Raw genomic sequence first — 15,458 nt, 5'->3', positions numbered from 1 at the left:
GGTAACTAGTATAACCAGAGTGTAACTAGTCAGTATAACATGGTAACTAGTATAACCAGAGTGTAACTAGTCAGTATAACATGGTAACTAGTATAACCAGAGTGTAACTAGTCAGTGTAACATGGTAACTAGTATAACCAGAGTGTAACTAGTCAGTATAACATGGTAACTATAATATCCAGAGTACAACTAGTCAGTATAACATGGCAACTAGTATAACCAGAGTGTAACTAGTCAGTATAACATGGTAACTAGTATAACCAGACTATACTAGTCAGCATAACATGGTAACTAGTATAACCAGACTATACTAGTCAGCATAACACGGTAACTAGTATAACCAGAGTATAACTAGTCAGTAACATGGTAACTAGAATAATCATAGTGTAACTAGTCAGTATAACATGGTAACTAGTATAACCAGTATAATCAGTATAACAAAGGAACACAGAACAATGGGTGGAATTTTTGTCAAATTAAACTGGTCAGATTCTGTTTCAAATCAGCTACAAGTGTATTGACACTGTAGTTCCATGTAACTCCATGTAACTGTCTAGTATCTGTAACTGAAACGTACGCCCATACATGTGAAATAGTGGTTAGTTATAGGGTGACTTTATTGGTCAGCACACACTTATTTTGAAAATGGGTAGTAGACAGAAAGTCCACACACATTGACCTCATCTGGAGTGGATTTCCTTTCCTTTACTGACCAGTTATACCAGACAAACATGTTCTACAAGGCCCATTATACCAGACAAACATGTTCTACAAGGCCCATTATACCAGACTAACATGTTCTACAGGGCCCATTATACCAGACTAACATGTTCTACAGGCCCATTATACCAGACAAACATGTTCTACAAGGCCCATTATACCAGACAAACATGTTCTACAAGGCCCATTATACCAGACTAACATGTTCTACAGGGCCCATTATACCAGACTAACATGTTCTACAGGCCCATTATACCAGACAAACATGGTCTACAAGGCCCATTATACCAGACAAACATGTTCTACAAGGCCCATTATACCAGACAAACATGTTCTACAAGGCCCATTATACCAGACAAACATGTTCTACAAGGCCCATTATACCAGACAAACATGTTCTACAAGGCCCATTATACCAGACAAACATGTTCTACAAGGTCCATTATTAGTAGTAGTATCATTACTTAAATACACAGAAAAATATAACTTCAAAATACATTTGTGTACTTGTAGATCGTTCATAGAATTAGGAATACTAGAATGGACATGAACTATGTTCTGACAGTATAAAAGATCAGCCATTTTGGTAAAGAAGTTGGTCAACCATGGTCAGCCAGTGCTGTGATAAGATATTACAATATGCAAAACAATGAATTTGAAGAGTATCTTCACAGTATATTTATTAGCTAGCTAGCCAACGAGTTTTAGTGGAAGGATTCCATCACATTTTTCAAATGAACTTCCAATATGCCAACATTCCATACAAACAATGTAGTCAATACACAGCCATACACTGGCTTAAGTCTGTTGATGATAGGACTTAGACATTATTGTAAATGCAGGAAGTACTGATATTGAATCATATTGTATTTTAGAGGATATTTATACCGAACATTTGTAGAAATCCTGTCTAAACTGTATTTATAATTATATGACAAATTTTGGTTTGACAATATTTCTGTTACACAATTTCTGCCATATCACATGCGTTACTTTTATTTCCCTGCATAACTGAAAGGAGGAAATGCATCACCGTACCAGGCAACCTGGCAGGAAGCTCTTAATGGTGCATCTGTAGAAGTTTGTGAGGGTCTTGTCTTCAACACAGTCTGTCTGTTTGGATGGACCATTTCAGCTTGTCAGTGATCTGTACTCCGATGAGCTTTTCACCCCCTCCACTGCGGCCCCGTCGATGTGGATGGGGGCATGCTCTCTCTGCTGTCTCCTGAAGTCCATGATCGGCTCGTTTATTTTGTTGGTAATCGGTCCTACCACTGTTGTTTCGTCTGCAAACTTGATGATTAAGTTGGAGACGTGCATGGTCACACAGTCATGAGTAAACAGGGTGTACAGGAGGGGGCAGAGCACCACCCCGGTGGGTCCCCCGTGTTGAAGATCAGCATAGCGGAGGTGTTGTTTCCTACCTTCACCACCTGGGGTCGGCTCATCAGGAAGTCCAGGACCCAGTTGCACAGGGTGGGGTTCAGACCCAGGGCCCCGAGCTTAGTGATGAGCTTGAGCTGTAGTCAATGAACAGCATTCTTACATATGTATTCCTCTTGTCCAGATGGGATAGGGAAGTGTGCAGTGCGATGGCGATTGTGATTGCATCATCCGTGGATCTTAGGGCGGTATGCAAATTGTAGTGGGTCTAGGGTGTCAGGTAAGGTGGATGTGATATGATCCTTAACTAGCCTCTCAAAGCACTTCATGACGACAGAAGTGAATGTTACATAGCGATAGTATTTAGGTCAGTTACCTTCGTTTTCTTGGGTACAGGAACAATGGTGGACATCTTGTAGCAAGTGGGGACAACAGGGAGAGACTGAATGTGTTATTTTTACCGGAGAGTTATTTTTTCCTGTCCGGGCGATGTATGGAGACCCCGCTGGCTGTATGGACGGGGACAGTATATCCAGAGAGAGCCATGATTCCATGAAACAAAGTATGTTACAGTCCCTGATGTCTCTCTGGAAGGAGATCCTTGCCCTGAGCTCACATACTTTAATGTCCAGGCACTGCACATTAGCAAGTAATATATTTTAAAATGGTGGATGCTATGCACGCTTCCTAAGTGGGATTAAAAGCACACTCCGAATTCCTCTTCTCTGTCGACGGCATCTTGTAGCAACCCCTGGGATCAGTGGAATTGCCTTGGGGGGTACAAACAAAGGATCCAATTGTGGAAAGAGTCATTTCTGGTCGAAATGCTGGTGAGTGAACGCCAATCTAATATCCAAAAGTTATTTTCAGCAAGAAACATTCTGAGAAAATAATAATAGAAATAACCCCAATATATATATATATATACTGCAAAGTTGGCTAGGAGCGAGCAACATGGGAACCATTTCTGTCAGCACCATCTTGTCATCTTGTGGGCAACCAATCGCAGTGCACCAATGAATACCAACTGTCGTTGAGGCCGACACTTCGGACAAACTCAAGTTAAAAACGCATGAAAGCCAGTGAGGGCTATGGCAAAAACTGTGCTAAAAATGGCTAAATCATTTTATAGTGGACCAGGAGTACTTGCTATTGTGATTCCTGAAATGCAGAGCCTGTTGATGGAGTATTTTTTGAATCCAAAATTATATTTTTGTTACATTGTTTGCTAGCTCAGCTGGTTAGCTAGCTCTCTCAGTCTCATTGACCACCAAATGTTGCTAACGCTAGCTAGACACTCAATTTAATTTGTTTTCTAAAAAAATGTTGTAAGCTAGCTAAGTGAGCAATGCTTTGAATACAATTCCCATCTGCAGTCGACATCCGTAAAGAAGTTGAACGCACTGGTTAGTTCCAAAAGTGCTTATAGCTTTGACTGCATGTTTAGTGGATTCTGAGCCATTCACAGTTGCTAGCTACACTACATAAAACATTTTACCAGGTTCCTGTGATGCAATTGTAATGACAGTCCACAACATATCCAAGAGTTTCCTGATTAGCATGGGGTAGTCTGTGTTTAATTTCATTGTGTATTAGAAACACAGTTTGAGATCATTGTGAGGGGATTTCGCCAGTGGTTGAATGGGCAATTTTGCAACAGTTTGCAAAAGTTTCCAAGAGGGGCGGGCCTTAGCAAAGGGTCAATTAGACTGGTTTGGAAATTTCCCTGGCCAAAATGGCTGCCATTATCACACCATTCTGGAACTTTGAGGATTTATTGATGACATAGCCACAATGTTGGAGTAGGGCACTTCATGTAGTTCAACTAGTATTTTAACTACATTTTGCAGTAGCTTGGTGGTAGTTGTACTTAATTAAAATCTAGGTAATGTTTACAGTAGCCATGTAGTGGTGTAGCTAACTACTGGAGGTTCACACAATTTTCTTTGCAAAAAAATAATAAAATATGGGTGATTTAGGCAATAATTTCCTTTCTGTTTTGGCATCAGACCTGCCTTATTCTCACTTGAAACATAGTTGTTGTATTTACTAGGCTAAGTTACACATTCTGTTAACATCTGACTCCAGAGTGATCTCTTCTTGCAATTTGTAGTCTACAATATTTCAGATTTAGATTGGATGTGGTCAACATATTTTTCAAAGTAACTTTAGTTAAGTAAACTATATATTTCTTAAGGGTAGCTTTAATGTAGCGTAACTTCTTCCAGTGTGAAGTAATTGGTAGAGTGGTAGACTGCATTTTTAGAGTAGCTTCCACAACACTGCATAGCCCCTAAAGTAATTTAATAGGATCCCTGTGGGATCTTCATAACAGGCAGTGCAGACCAATAATCCTTAAACCAATTTTAATCCAAAACGTAAACTTTTCTTTCCTTATTTTGGATTTGGAGGTTACCCTAAATCTTAAAAAGTGCACTATCCCTTTAATAACTTCAGCGTTCCGAAAGGGGAACATCTTCATCAATAATGTGTCTGCAGCACAAGCTGGAGGTAGCCCACCTGGAATGACTCCACAATAGTTGCTGCTTGTCTGTTTGTCTGTCGTCTGCTTGTCTGTCTGTCTCTCCTCGGTGGTGGAGCGCTTCCTCCTGTACACGCGGTGGGCCTGTCCCGTGACGGCCAGCGTTTTATTGACAGGCTCGATGTAGAGGAAGTCTCCATTGAGTTGAATGAAGCCCATCTGCAAATAAAATGGACGAGACAGAACAGAGATCATGGCTTGCACTCAAACCGCATTTTTTCCTGATCATCTGATGACAGCGCATCCATCTTAAACTTCACCCACTGACAAAGGAGGGGAGATATTGTAGGAGAGCACAGCAGCATATCAATCTAGGCATCAAAAATACATTTACATTTTAGCAGACACCTATCCAGAGCAACTTACAGTAGTGAGTTCATACTGGCCCACCATGGGAAACGAACCCACAACTGTGGAGTTACAACCACCCATCCTCTATCAACTGAGACACACGGGACGCACAATAGGTGCTGATTTGTGTCTGGGGGAAAAATGTCTTCAAACTGTACAGTAGAGCCATGAGGTATTCATGATGGTAAAGCCTCTTTCTCTCTCTCTCCCTAATTACATCTAAGAGAACACCTGGCTTAATTATGAATGAGAGATGAACGTACAGCAACAAATGCAGATGACATTTGAATGCAAAGACCTAAACATTTCAGTCACTCATCACTTGAGCCTGCTGTGTTGTCGCTGTACTGACCATGTCATCAGCCTGATATACACTGACATTTCATAAGCAAGCTGACTGCCTGACGTCAGTTCATGTCAAACGATACACACTGCACTGTGTTTGTCCTTCTCAGTACGTTCACAGCGTCTCTCTCTGAGCAATAAGGAGCAGCATTCTCATTGGTAGGTGTGAACGCTAGTCAGGTTTCCCACTTCCGTGCAGAGTTTGAAGTGGTTGTGGCATTTCTCTGAACCTCCCGGCTAAACACACTACACAGAACCACGGAACCCCAGAACCATGGAACCCCAAAACCCCAGAACCATGGAACCCCAGAACCATGGAACCCCAGCCCTGAAGGCTTGGATACATGCCATGAGGCAGAGACATCTACATGCCACGGAGGATTGCAGAAGTCTTGAAAAGAAGGGGCAACACTGCAAATATTGACTCTTTGCATCAACTTCATGTAATTGTCAATAAAAGCCTTTGACACTTATGAAATGCTTGTAATTATACTTCAGTATCCCATAGTAACATCTGACAAAAATATCTAAAGACACTGAAGCAGCAAACTTTGTGAAAATTAACATTTGTGTCATTCTCAAAACTGACTGTAGAATTTCCTACGTAGAATTTCCCACTACATAGAGCTCCCCACTACCTAGAGTTCTCCACTACTTCCCTACAACCTAGAGCTCCCCACTACTTAGAGTTCCCTACTACCTAGAGCTCCCCACTACCTAGAGCTCCCCCACTACCTAGAGCTCACAACTAACTAGTGCTCCCCACAACCTAGAGCTCTCCACGACCTAGAGTTCCCCACTACCTCACCACTTTCTAGAGCTCCCTACTACCTAGAGTTCCCCACTGCCTAGAGCTCCCCACTACCTCACCACTACTTAGAGGTCCCTACTACCTAGAGCTCCCCACTACCTAGAGGACCCCACTACCTAGAGGACCCCACTATCTCACCACTACCTAGATCTCCCTACTACCTAGAGCTCCCAACCACCTAGAGCTCCCTACTACCTAGAGCTCTCCACTAATTAGAGCTCCCCACTACCTCACCACTACCTAGAGCTCCCCACTATCTCTCCACTACCTAAAGGACCCCACTACCTCACCACTACCTAGATCTCCCTACTACCTAGAGCTCCCTACTACCTAGAGATCTCCCCACTACCTCGAGTTCCCCACTACCTAGAGCTCCCCACTACCTAATGCTCCCCACTACCTCCCCACTACCTCCCTACTGCCTAGAGATCTCCCCACTACCTCGAGTTCCCCACTACCTAGACCTCCCCACTACCTAGAGCTCCCCACTACCTAGAGCTGCCCACTACATAGAACTCCCCACTACCTTCCAGCTACCTAGAGCTCCCCACTACCTAGAGCTCCCCACTACTTAGAGTTCCCAACTACCTAGAGCACCCCACTACCTAAAGCTCCCCACTACCTAGAGCTCCCCACTACCTAATGCTCCCCACTACCTCCCTACTGCCTAGAGATCTCCCCACAACCTAGAGTTCCCCACTACCTAGAGCTCCCCACTACCTTCCCACTACCTAGAGCTCCCCACTACCTAGAGTTCCCCACTACCTAGAGCTCCCCACTACCTAGAGTTCCCCACTACCTTCCCACTACCTAGAGTTCCCCACTACCTAGAGCTCCCCACTACCTCCCCACTACCTAGAGCTCCCCACTACCTCGAGGACCCCACTATCTCACCACTACCTAGAGTTCCCCACTACCTAGAGCTCCCTACTACCTAGAGATCCCCACTACCTAGAGGACCCCACTATCTCACCACTACCTAGAGCTCCCTACTACCTAGAGATCCCCACTACCTCACCACTACCTAGATCTCCCTACTACCTAGAGCTCCCAACTACCTTGAGCTCCCTACTACCCAGAGATCTCCACCACCTAGAGGTCCCTACTACCTAGAGCTCTCCACTAATTAGAGCTCCCCACTACCTCTCCAATACCTAGAGCTCCCCACTACCTCCCCAATACCTGGAGTTCCCCACTACCTCCCCACTACATAGAGCTCCCCACTACCTAGAGCTCCCCACTACCTCCCCACTACCTCCCTACTACCTAGAGGACCCCCATACCTGGAGTTCCCCACTACCTCCCCACTACCTAGAGCTCCCCACTACCTCCCCACTACCTAGAGCTCCCCACTACCTAGAGCTCCCCACTACCTAGAGCTCCCCACTACCTTCCCACTACCTAGAGCTCCCCACTACATAGAGTTCCCCACTACCTTCCCACTACCTAGAGTTCCCCACTACCTAGAGCTCCCCACTACCTCCCCACTACCTAGAGCTCCCCACTACCTAGAGCTCCCAACTACCTCCCCACTACCTAGAGCTCCCCACTACCTAGAGCTCCCAACTACCTCCCCACTACCTAAAGCTTCCCACTACCTCCCCACTACCTAGACCTCCCCACTACCTAGAACTCCCCACTACCTAGAACTCCCCACTACCTAGAGCTCCCCACTACCTAGAGCTCCCCACTACCTCCCCACTACCTAGAGGACCCCAATACCTGGAGTTCCCCACTAACTCCCCACTACCTAGAACTCCCCACTACCTCCCCACTACCTAGACCTCCCCACTACCTAGAACTCCCCACTACCTAGAGCTCCCTACTACCTAGAGGACCCCAATACCTGGAGTTCCCCAGTACCTCCCCACTACCTAGAGCTCCCCACTACCTAGAGTTCCCCACTACCTAGAGTTCCCCACTACCTAGAGTTCCCCACTACCTAGAGCTCCCCACTACCTAGAGCTCCCCACTACCTAGAGTTGCCCACTACCTAGAGCTCCCCACTACCTCCCCACTACCTAGAGCTCCCCACTACCTAGAACTCCCCACTACCTAGAGCTCCCCACTACCTAGAGCTCCCCACTACCTAGAGTTCCCCACTACCTAGAACTCCCCACTACCTAGAGGACCCCACTACCTAGAACTCCCCACTACCTAGAGTTCCCCACTACCTCCCCAACACCCACAGCTCCCCAGCTCTCATTGCAAGCTCCATAACCTCAAATTGTCCATATGCACCCATTCCCCTCGGCACTATTCTCCAAACGTGGTGAAAAAATTACGAGGAACTCTCCAACAAACCCCCGGAGGGATTACCTGATGTTTGGAAAGAAGGAGGAGGGTCAGGAGGGGAGTGTTGCTGGAGGGGGGTGAAGGGAGAGGATAGGCCGATGGTGAAGGCATATTTGGTTTGGGTTCATTTAGGTTTGATGATTTGCGCAGACTAAACAAGCCATTGGTGTTGCCCGATTAAAAGAAATTGGGCTGATGAGGAGAAAATGTGGGCAGAGATGGACCGAGGGCAAGGCATGATCACTTCAAGCCTTACTGACCCTAGTCTCAGAGATCCCAGACCTAGGGCAACAACACTAGGTCTGGGAATCATGCCAGTCAGTGGTTTTAAGCTTGTAACTCTAATGTCATGGCGCATGCAAACCACTAACTAGCAAAACACACTCATTGAAAATATCCTCTGCGAGCTTCATCTAGCTAGCTACCGAGAATGTTTACGGCAGGACATGAAGGGATCGGTCTCTAACGTAGTTCCACCTCTTCTTCTCTATTCCAACTGACGAAGATACAGGTACTTCAACAGGTACTTGTACAGACATGTATGCTGGAACTTTGGTACATTGTGGGAGGCAACGCGTCTGCGTCTGTGAGACTACACTGACCCCTCAGCAACGCGTCTGCGTCTGTGAGACTACACTGACCCCTCAACAACAGGTCTGCGTCTGTGAGACTACACTGACCCCTCAGCAACGCGTCTGCGTCTGTGAGACTACACTGACCCCTCAGCAACGCGTCTGCGTCTGTGAGACTACACTGACCCCTCAACAACAGGTCTGCGTCTGTGAGACTACACTGACCCCTCAGCAACGCGTCTGCGTCTGTGAGACTACACTGACCCCTCAGCAACGCGTCTGCGTCTGTGAGACTACACTGACCCCTCAGCAACGCGTCTGCGTCTGTGAGACTACACTGACCCCTCAGCAACGCGTCTGAGGATGGTTCACTGACCTTATGTTGACCACCTTTCATTTTCAAAAGGACTTTTCACATCATCAAGGCATCAGTGTGGAGTTCAGCAAGAACATAGCAGAACAACATGACTGAGTTTTACTTCTGCACTAGAGTTAAGTCTTTGGGTCATTCTTTTATCAACCAATTTCTCCTTCTCACTCCAGTTATCCCTCCTCGCAGTTCTGACATGGCTACTGTTGCAGTGTTATGGCTATGTAATTATACCAATTACAAGGGCTTAGGGTCGAGGTCGATCCGTTTACGGCCTGTCAATCACCCCGCCAACTCCATCCTTTTGTGCAATTTGAGCCATGGCCAACTCTGCTATTGTCAATCAAACATTATTGGAACATAATTGCCGAACAGACATACAGGACACAACATGTCAAATCCTCTTTTGCTCGTTACATTTCAGCAGTTTTGGTCAACTTTCTGAATGATTCAGTATTTTAAAAGAGACCCATTTTCCAAACATGCAGAACTATGGAGTGAAGTCAACCTTGCCATGCCATTGAAACGTTAGGTAAATGCTAATCTCCACACAATACACATCCATACACCTGAATGCATAGAAGTTGTAGACACTATGAAACTAAATGTATCAGTGCAGAGAGAGAGAGAGAGAGAGAGAGAGAGAGAGAGAGAGAGAGAGAGAGAGAGAGAGAGAGGTTGATTAAATGTCAACTTATGTAACGTTTGTCACATTCTAAAATTAGCCTAAAAATTCTGTCACCTTTGGTGAGTCTGCTGAGGTCAACAATGTTGTAGATTCCTAATGCTGCCTCTACTGTGGTGTGAGCATCAGAACCTTAGACCATCACTTCAAACAGTACTCGGTTTATCTTAGGTCAGAGGTCTGGCTGTGGTATATTTCTCAGTGATACATTGTTGTGTGGACTGATCCAATGGTGTAGAATGGCATATACTGTACACTGGTTCTACAAAATGACTAGACACAGATACTGGTATATTTAGACGATAACAAAACCAATATTGCAAAACCACACAACTGGTTTCGTCGCCATCGTAAAAGTTAATTCACATGAACTGCAATATTTCATTAATTGAGAACTTGTTGTCGCATGGACAAACAAGGAAGAAAACAATGAAGGGAAAAGCAATACCGTGCCTTTGCCAAGCTCATTGCATGTTTCAATGTGTGTGAGGCGAAGTTTCGGGTTAACAAGACAGAGCCCGGGACTGTGGTCCAAACTGTTGAGACGGAGTCCAAGCCTCTCTAACCACAGGAGCTCACCCTTAAAACCTCAGGGGGCTGCTAATGATTCTGTGCTGTGGCTCACGGAGAAGTTCATGTTGTCTGCCCTGAGACGGCACAAAGCAGGGTGGGCCAAAAAGGCAGTGGACCTTGGAGAGTTTACCTCCCACACATTCAAAAGATACACCGAAGGCTAAGACGGTATGCATGGAGTTACACACATATAAACACAAATACACCACACACACACACACACACACACACACACACACACACACACACACACACACACACACACACACACACACTCACTGACAGAGACACAGAGGAGCTACAGTACCTTCCCACTTTAGACATACTTCAACATCCCCATTGAACTGTCACAATGGGTAGGAAATTTTCAACATCCCTATCAAACTGTCACAATGGGTAGGGAACCTTCAACATTCCTATCAAGCTGTCACAATGAGTATGGAACCTTCAACATCCCTATTAAACTGTCACAATGGGTAGGGAACCTTCAACATTCCTATCAAACTGTCACAATGGGTAGAGAACCTTTAACATTCCTATCAAGCTGTCACAGTGGGTACGGAACCTTCAACATCCCTATTAAACTATCACACTGGGTAGAGAACCTTCAACATCCCTATCAAACTGTCACAATGGGTAGGGAACCTTCAACATTCCTATCAAGCTGTCACAATGAGTATGGAACCTTCAACATCCCTATTAAACTGTCACAATGGGTAGGGAACCTTCAACATTCCTATCAAACTGTCACAATGGTTAGGGTCCTTCAAAAATCCTATCAAGCTGTCACAATGGGTAGGAAACTTCAACATTCCTATCAAACTGTCACAATGGGTAGGGACCTTCAACATTCCTATCAAGTCACAATGGGTATATTGTTTGTTTGAGTTCAATGGTCCTTGTCCTACACATACCTCCAACTCTGAATGTATGAATCGTCCCAGAATGCCTTGAACGGATGTCTAGACAGTAGCCTACTAAAACAGTGTATTTGGATTGCAAAAATGAAATGTACCCTATTGTTGTTGTTTAATAGTATGCAAACTCAGAAGTATGATGTTGGAAATGTCAGGTGTTACAGGCTATTACATTCTCATGCAAAAGCATAGCTTGTGTTTAAAAAAAAAATACACAACAAATAACACTTAGGCCTATCAATAAACATAACTAATATGCCAATCATGCTATTGACTTGAATATGATATATTTACCAGTCCTGCGCAGGTGCTGAATGAGGCAATGGATCCTGAGTAATTAAGAACAGTTCCGCTGTAATAGCATCCTCTCTCTTCTGTGTTGGCAGCGGACGAAACTGGCATACTGCTCCGAGATGCCTTTTGTGCTTTCTGTCTCCTCTCCACCATGAATTTCTGGGACAGAAATCGAGTGTCTCTCTTCAGGATGAGGTGCAGGTCCCTGCCAAAAGCAGGAATTCTGAGTCTCAGCCCTGTGGAAGCAGCCGTTTGCGGTCCTTGAGGTTCCCAATGGTATAGCTCTGGAGATTCGTACTCTTCCCAGTTTGAAATGGAACGAACCTCCCGAGAGCTGCTCCCGGCGCTGGCGTCAGTCTCTCGGCTAGTTGGTTTATCGGGAGCTCCGGCGCTGGCGTCAGTCTCTCGGCTATTTGGTTTATCAGGAGCCGGTGGACCTGTATCTGGAAAAACCTCCGGGAAAATAATTTCGGACTCGGATTCCTGGAAGGGGTGTGGATCTGGAGAGTAAAAATAGGAAACGAGAGAAAGAAGACAGCAAATACCATAGGATTAGTCGTTATAGTCTTTTTCAGAAAGGTCAACTGGAGCAAAGAAAATGTAGCCCATGGATGAGCCTGTCTGCTCTAATAAAATTACTGAGTGATGTCTCACCTGCGCATCACTATATTAGCTAACTCAGCGAATTATAACAGTGAGAAACATCGAGAATTGTTACCATGCCTTGTGAGTACCTGATGAACTAAATCAACGTTTAAACTGCATATTGAAGGTGTTTCACATATACCTGCAATGGCAAATGCTCCAAGAAAACATAACTGGTGGAGGAGACTGAAGATGCGCTTTAGATGCATATTCAGTTATTGTTCAATTAACCTTTACAGTGTCGTTAAACAAAGTTGCTCTCCACGCACATTAGTCAAATTCTGTGTTGTCTATGCGCTGCCTGATACTTTTCCCCCATCTCCCGGTAAATGCGCCTCTCTCCTCTCTCACATGAACGTGTTTCCAAATGAATGACTCCGTATCCTGCACTGTAAAAATCAAAAAGTCAGCATAGGAGAGAGAGAGATTTGTATAGAAGTGTATTTTGATGTATGGACAGCGCGCACTGAGCGGTAGAGAGCACACTCGAGCAGTCAATACCGCAAGCTCTAAATAGCCTACTCAACTGCACTAAGACCAGAGAAGAATATAGCCACACGTGTTGAGTTGCTTCCTTAATTTATTGGGGAGGAGGTGTGCAAAAGAAAATACAACATGCAGGCTTCTTTTTACAGATTTAATTGGAGCATAATAAACTACTGTCTGTCTACTGTAGCTATCTATATATTGGAGTTATTTTTGCTCAAATTGAATGAAAACATCTCATGTCAAAATGTTGTCACTTCGTTCAGTTGTTTGAGTTTTCATTTAGCTTCTCACTGAACAAATGCTGGTTCTTTCCATTTAATTTCTTGGACACCTGTATATCTTTTGGATCATATAATAAAGGGTAATTGCCAAGGTCTGCTGTGTTTGATTTTTACCATAGTCAAAACATATTTTCCAATGAATGATTTCCTCATAGAATAGGTGTAATAAAAAGAGCTGTATAATTGTGTAAAAACAGCAGCCTGCTGGGTTGCAGTGATTATTTGTGTATTCATTCATCATCATCATCATCAGTTGATCCCATGCTCCTAACCCTTCACAACGTGTACGTTTGTGTATAGGAGAACCCATTTTCAGCAATGACTCTGGGGTTTCATAGAGTTTTTTTTTTCTCCATTATTCTCTAGATGATAGGCTTATCGAAAGCGTCAGCAAGACCACTGATATCCTTTCTATGTGATCCTACAGTATCCCAGATGATCGATTACGTACACGGTAGGGCACGCACTAACACCCTGGACAGAGCTAGCACGCACTAACACCCTGGACCGAGCTAGCATGCACTAACACCCTGGACCGAGCTAGCATGCACTAACACCCTGGACAGAGCTAGCATGCACTAACACCCTGGATAGAGCTAGCACGCACTAACACCCTGGACAGAGCTAGCACGCACTAACACCCTGGACAGAGCTAGCATGCACTAACACCCTGGATAGAGCTAGCACGGACCGAGCTAGCATGCTAACACCCTGGATAGAGCTAGTACGCACCTTAACAACACCCTGGACCGAGCTAGCATGCACTAACACCCTGGACAGAGCTAACACCCTGGACACTAACACCCTGGACAGAGCTAGCACGCACTAACACCCTGGACAGAGCTAGCACGCACTAACACCCTGGACCGAGCTAGCTAATGCTACTAACACCCTGGATAGAGCTAGCACTAACACCCTGGAAGAGCTAGCACCCACCCTGGACAGAGCTAGCATAACACCCTGGATAGAGCACTAACACCCTGGATAGAGCTAGCACGCACTGGACACCCTGGATAGAGCTAACACCCTGGATAGAGCGCACACCCTAACACCCTGGACAGAGCTAGCATGCACTAACACCCTGGATAGAGCTAGCATAGCACTAACACCCTGGATAGCACTAACTAACACCCTGGACAGAGCTAGCACGCACTAACACCCTGGATAGAGCTAGCACGCACTAACACCCTGGATAGAGCTAGCACGCACTAACACCCTGGATAGAGCTAGCACGCACTAACACCCTGGATAGAGCTAGCACGCACTAACACCCTGGACCAGAGCTAGCACTCACTAACACCCTGGACAGAGCTAGCACACACTAACACCCTGGACCAGAGCTAGCACTCACTAACACCCTGGACAGAGCTAGCATGCACTAACACCCTGGACAGAGCTAGCACGCACTAACACCCTGGATAGAGCTAGCACGCACTAACACCCTGGACAGAGCTAGCACACACTAACACCCTGGACAGAGCTAGCACGCACTAACACCCTGGACAGAGCTAGCACGCACTAACACCCTGGACAGAGCTAGCACGCACTAACACCCTGGACCAGAGCTAGCACTCACTAACACCCTGGACCAGAGATAGCACTCACTAACACCCTGGACAGAGCTAGCATGCACTAACACCCTGGACAGAGCTAGCACGCACTAACACCCTGGACAGAGCTAGCACGCACTAACACCCTGGACAGAGCTAGCACACCCTGGACCAGAGCTAGCACTAACACCCTGGACAGAGCTAACACCCTGGACAGAGCTACGCACTAACACCCTGGACAGAGCTAGCACGCACTAACACCCTGGACAGAGCTAGCACGCACTAACACCCTGGACAGACACCCACCCTGGACAGAGCTAGCACGCACTAACACCCTGGACCGAGCTAGCATGCACTAACACCCTGGACCGAGCTAGCACGCACTAACACCCTGGATAGAGCTAGCACGCACTAACACCCTGGACAGAGCTAGCACACACTAACACCCTGGACAGAGCTAGCACGCACTAACACCCTGGACAGAGCTAGCACGCACTAACACCCTGGACAGAGCTAGCACGCACTAACACCCTGGACCAGAGCTAGCACTCACTAACACCCTGGACCAGAGATAGCACTCACTAACACCCTGGACAGAGCTAGCACACACTAACACCCTGTACAGAGCTAGCACG

The 15,458-nt window shown here is 45.8% G+C and overlaps 1 protein-coding gene across 1 annotated transcript in view; it reads right to left on the bottom strand.

The window, feature by feature from the left end:
- Window positions 1-13,017, bottom strand: part of LOC115117757 (ADAM metallopeptidase with thrombospondin type 1 motif, 17) — a 156,704-nt gene extending 143,687 nt beyond the window's left edge. The window contains exons 1-3 of the mRNA XM_029646256.2: window positions 12,646-13,017; window positions 11,859-12,358; window positions 4,624-4,804 (exon numbers count right to left, since the gene is read on the bottom strand). Of these exons, the coding sequence (XP_029502116.2) occupies window positions 4,624-4,804; window positions 11,859-12,358; window positions 12,646-12,712 (748 nt within the window). The 5' untranslated portion in view covers window positions 12,713-13,017. The remainder of the gene's footprint in view (window positions 1-4,623; window positions 4,805-11,858; window positions 12,359-12,645) is intronic.
- Between the last annotated feature and the right edge of the window lie 2,441 nt (window positions 13,018-15,458).

The sequence above is a fragment of the Oncorhynchus nerka genome, linkage group LG4 (genome assembly GCF_034236695.1).
Source record: "Oncorhynchus nerka isolate Pitt River linkage group LG4, Oner_Uvic_2.0, whole genome shotgun sequence".
Taxonomy (NCBI): Eukaryota; Metazoa; Chordata; class Actinopteri; order Salmoniformes; family Salmonidae; genus Oncorhynchus; species Oncorhynchus nerka.
This window is presented reverse-complemented; position numbering and strand designations above follow the sequence as displayed.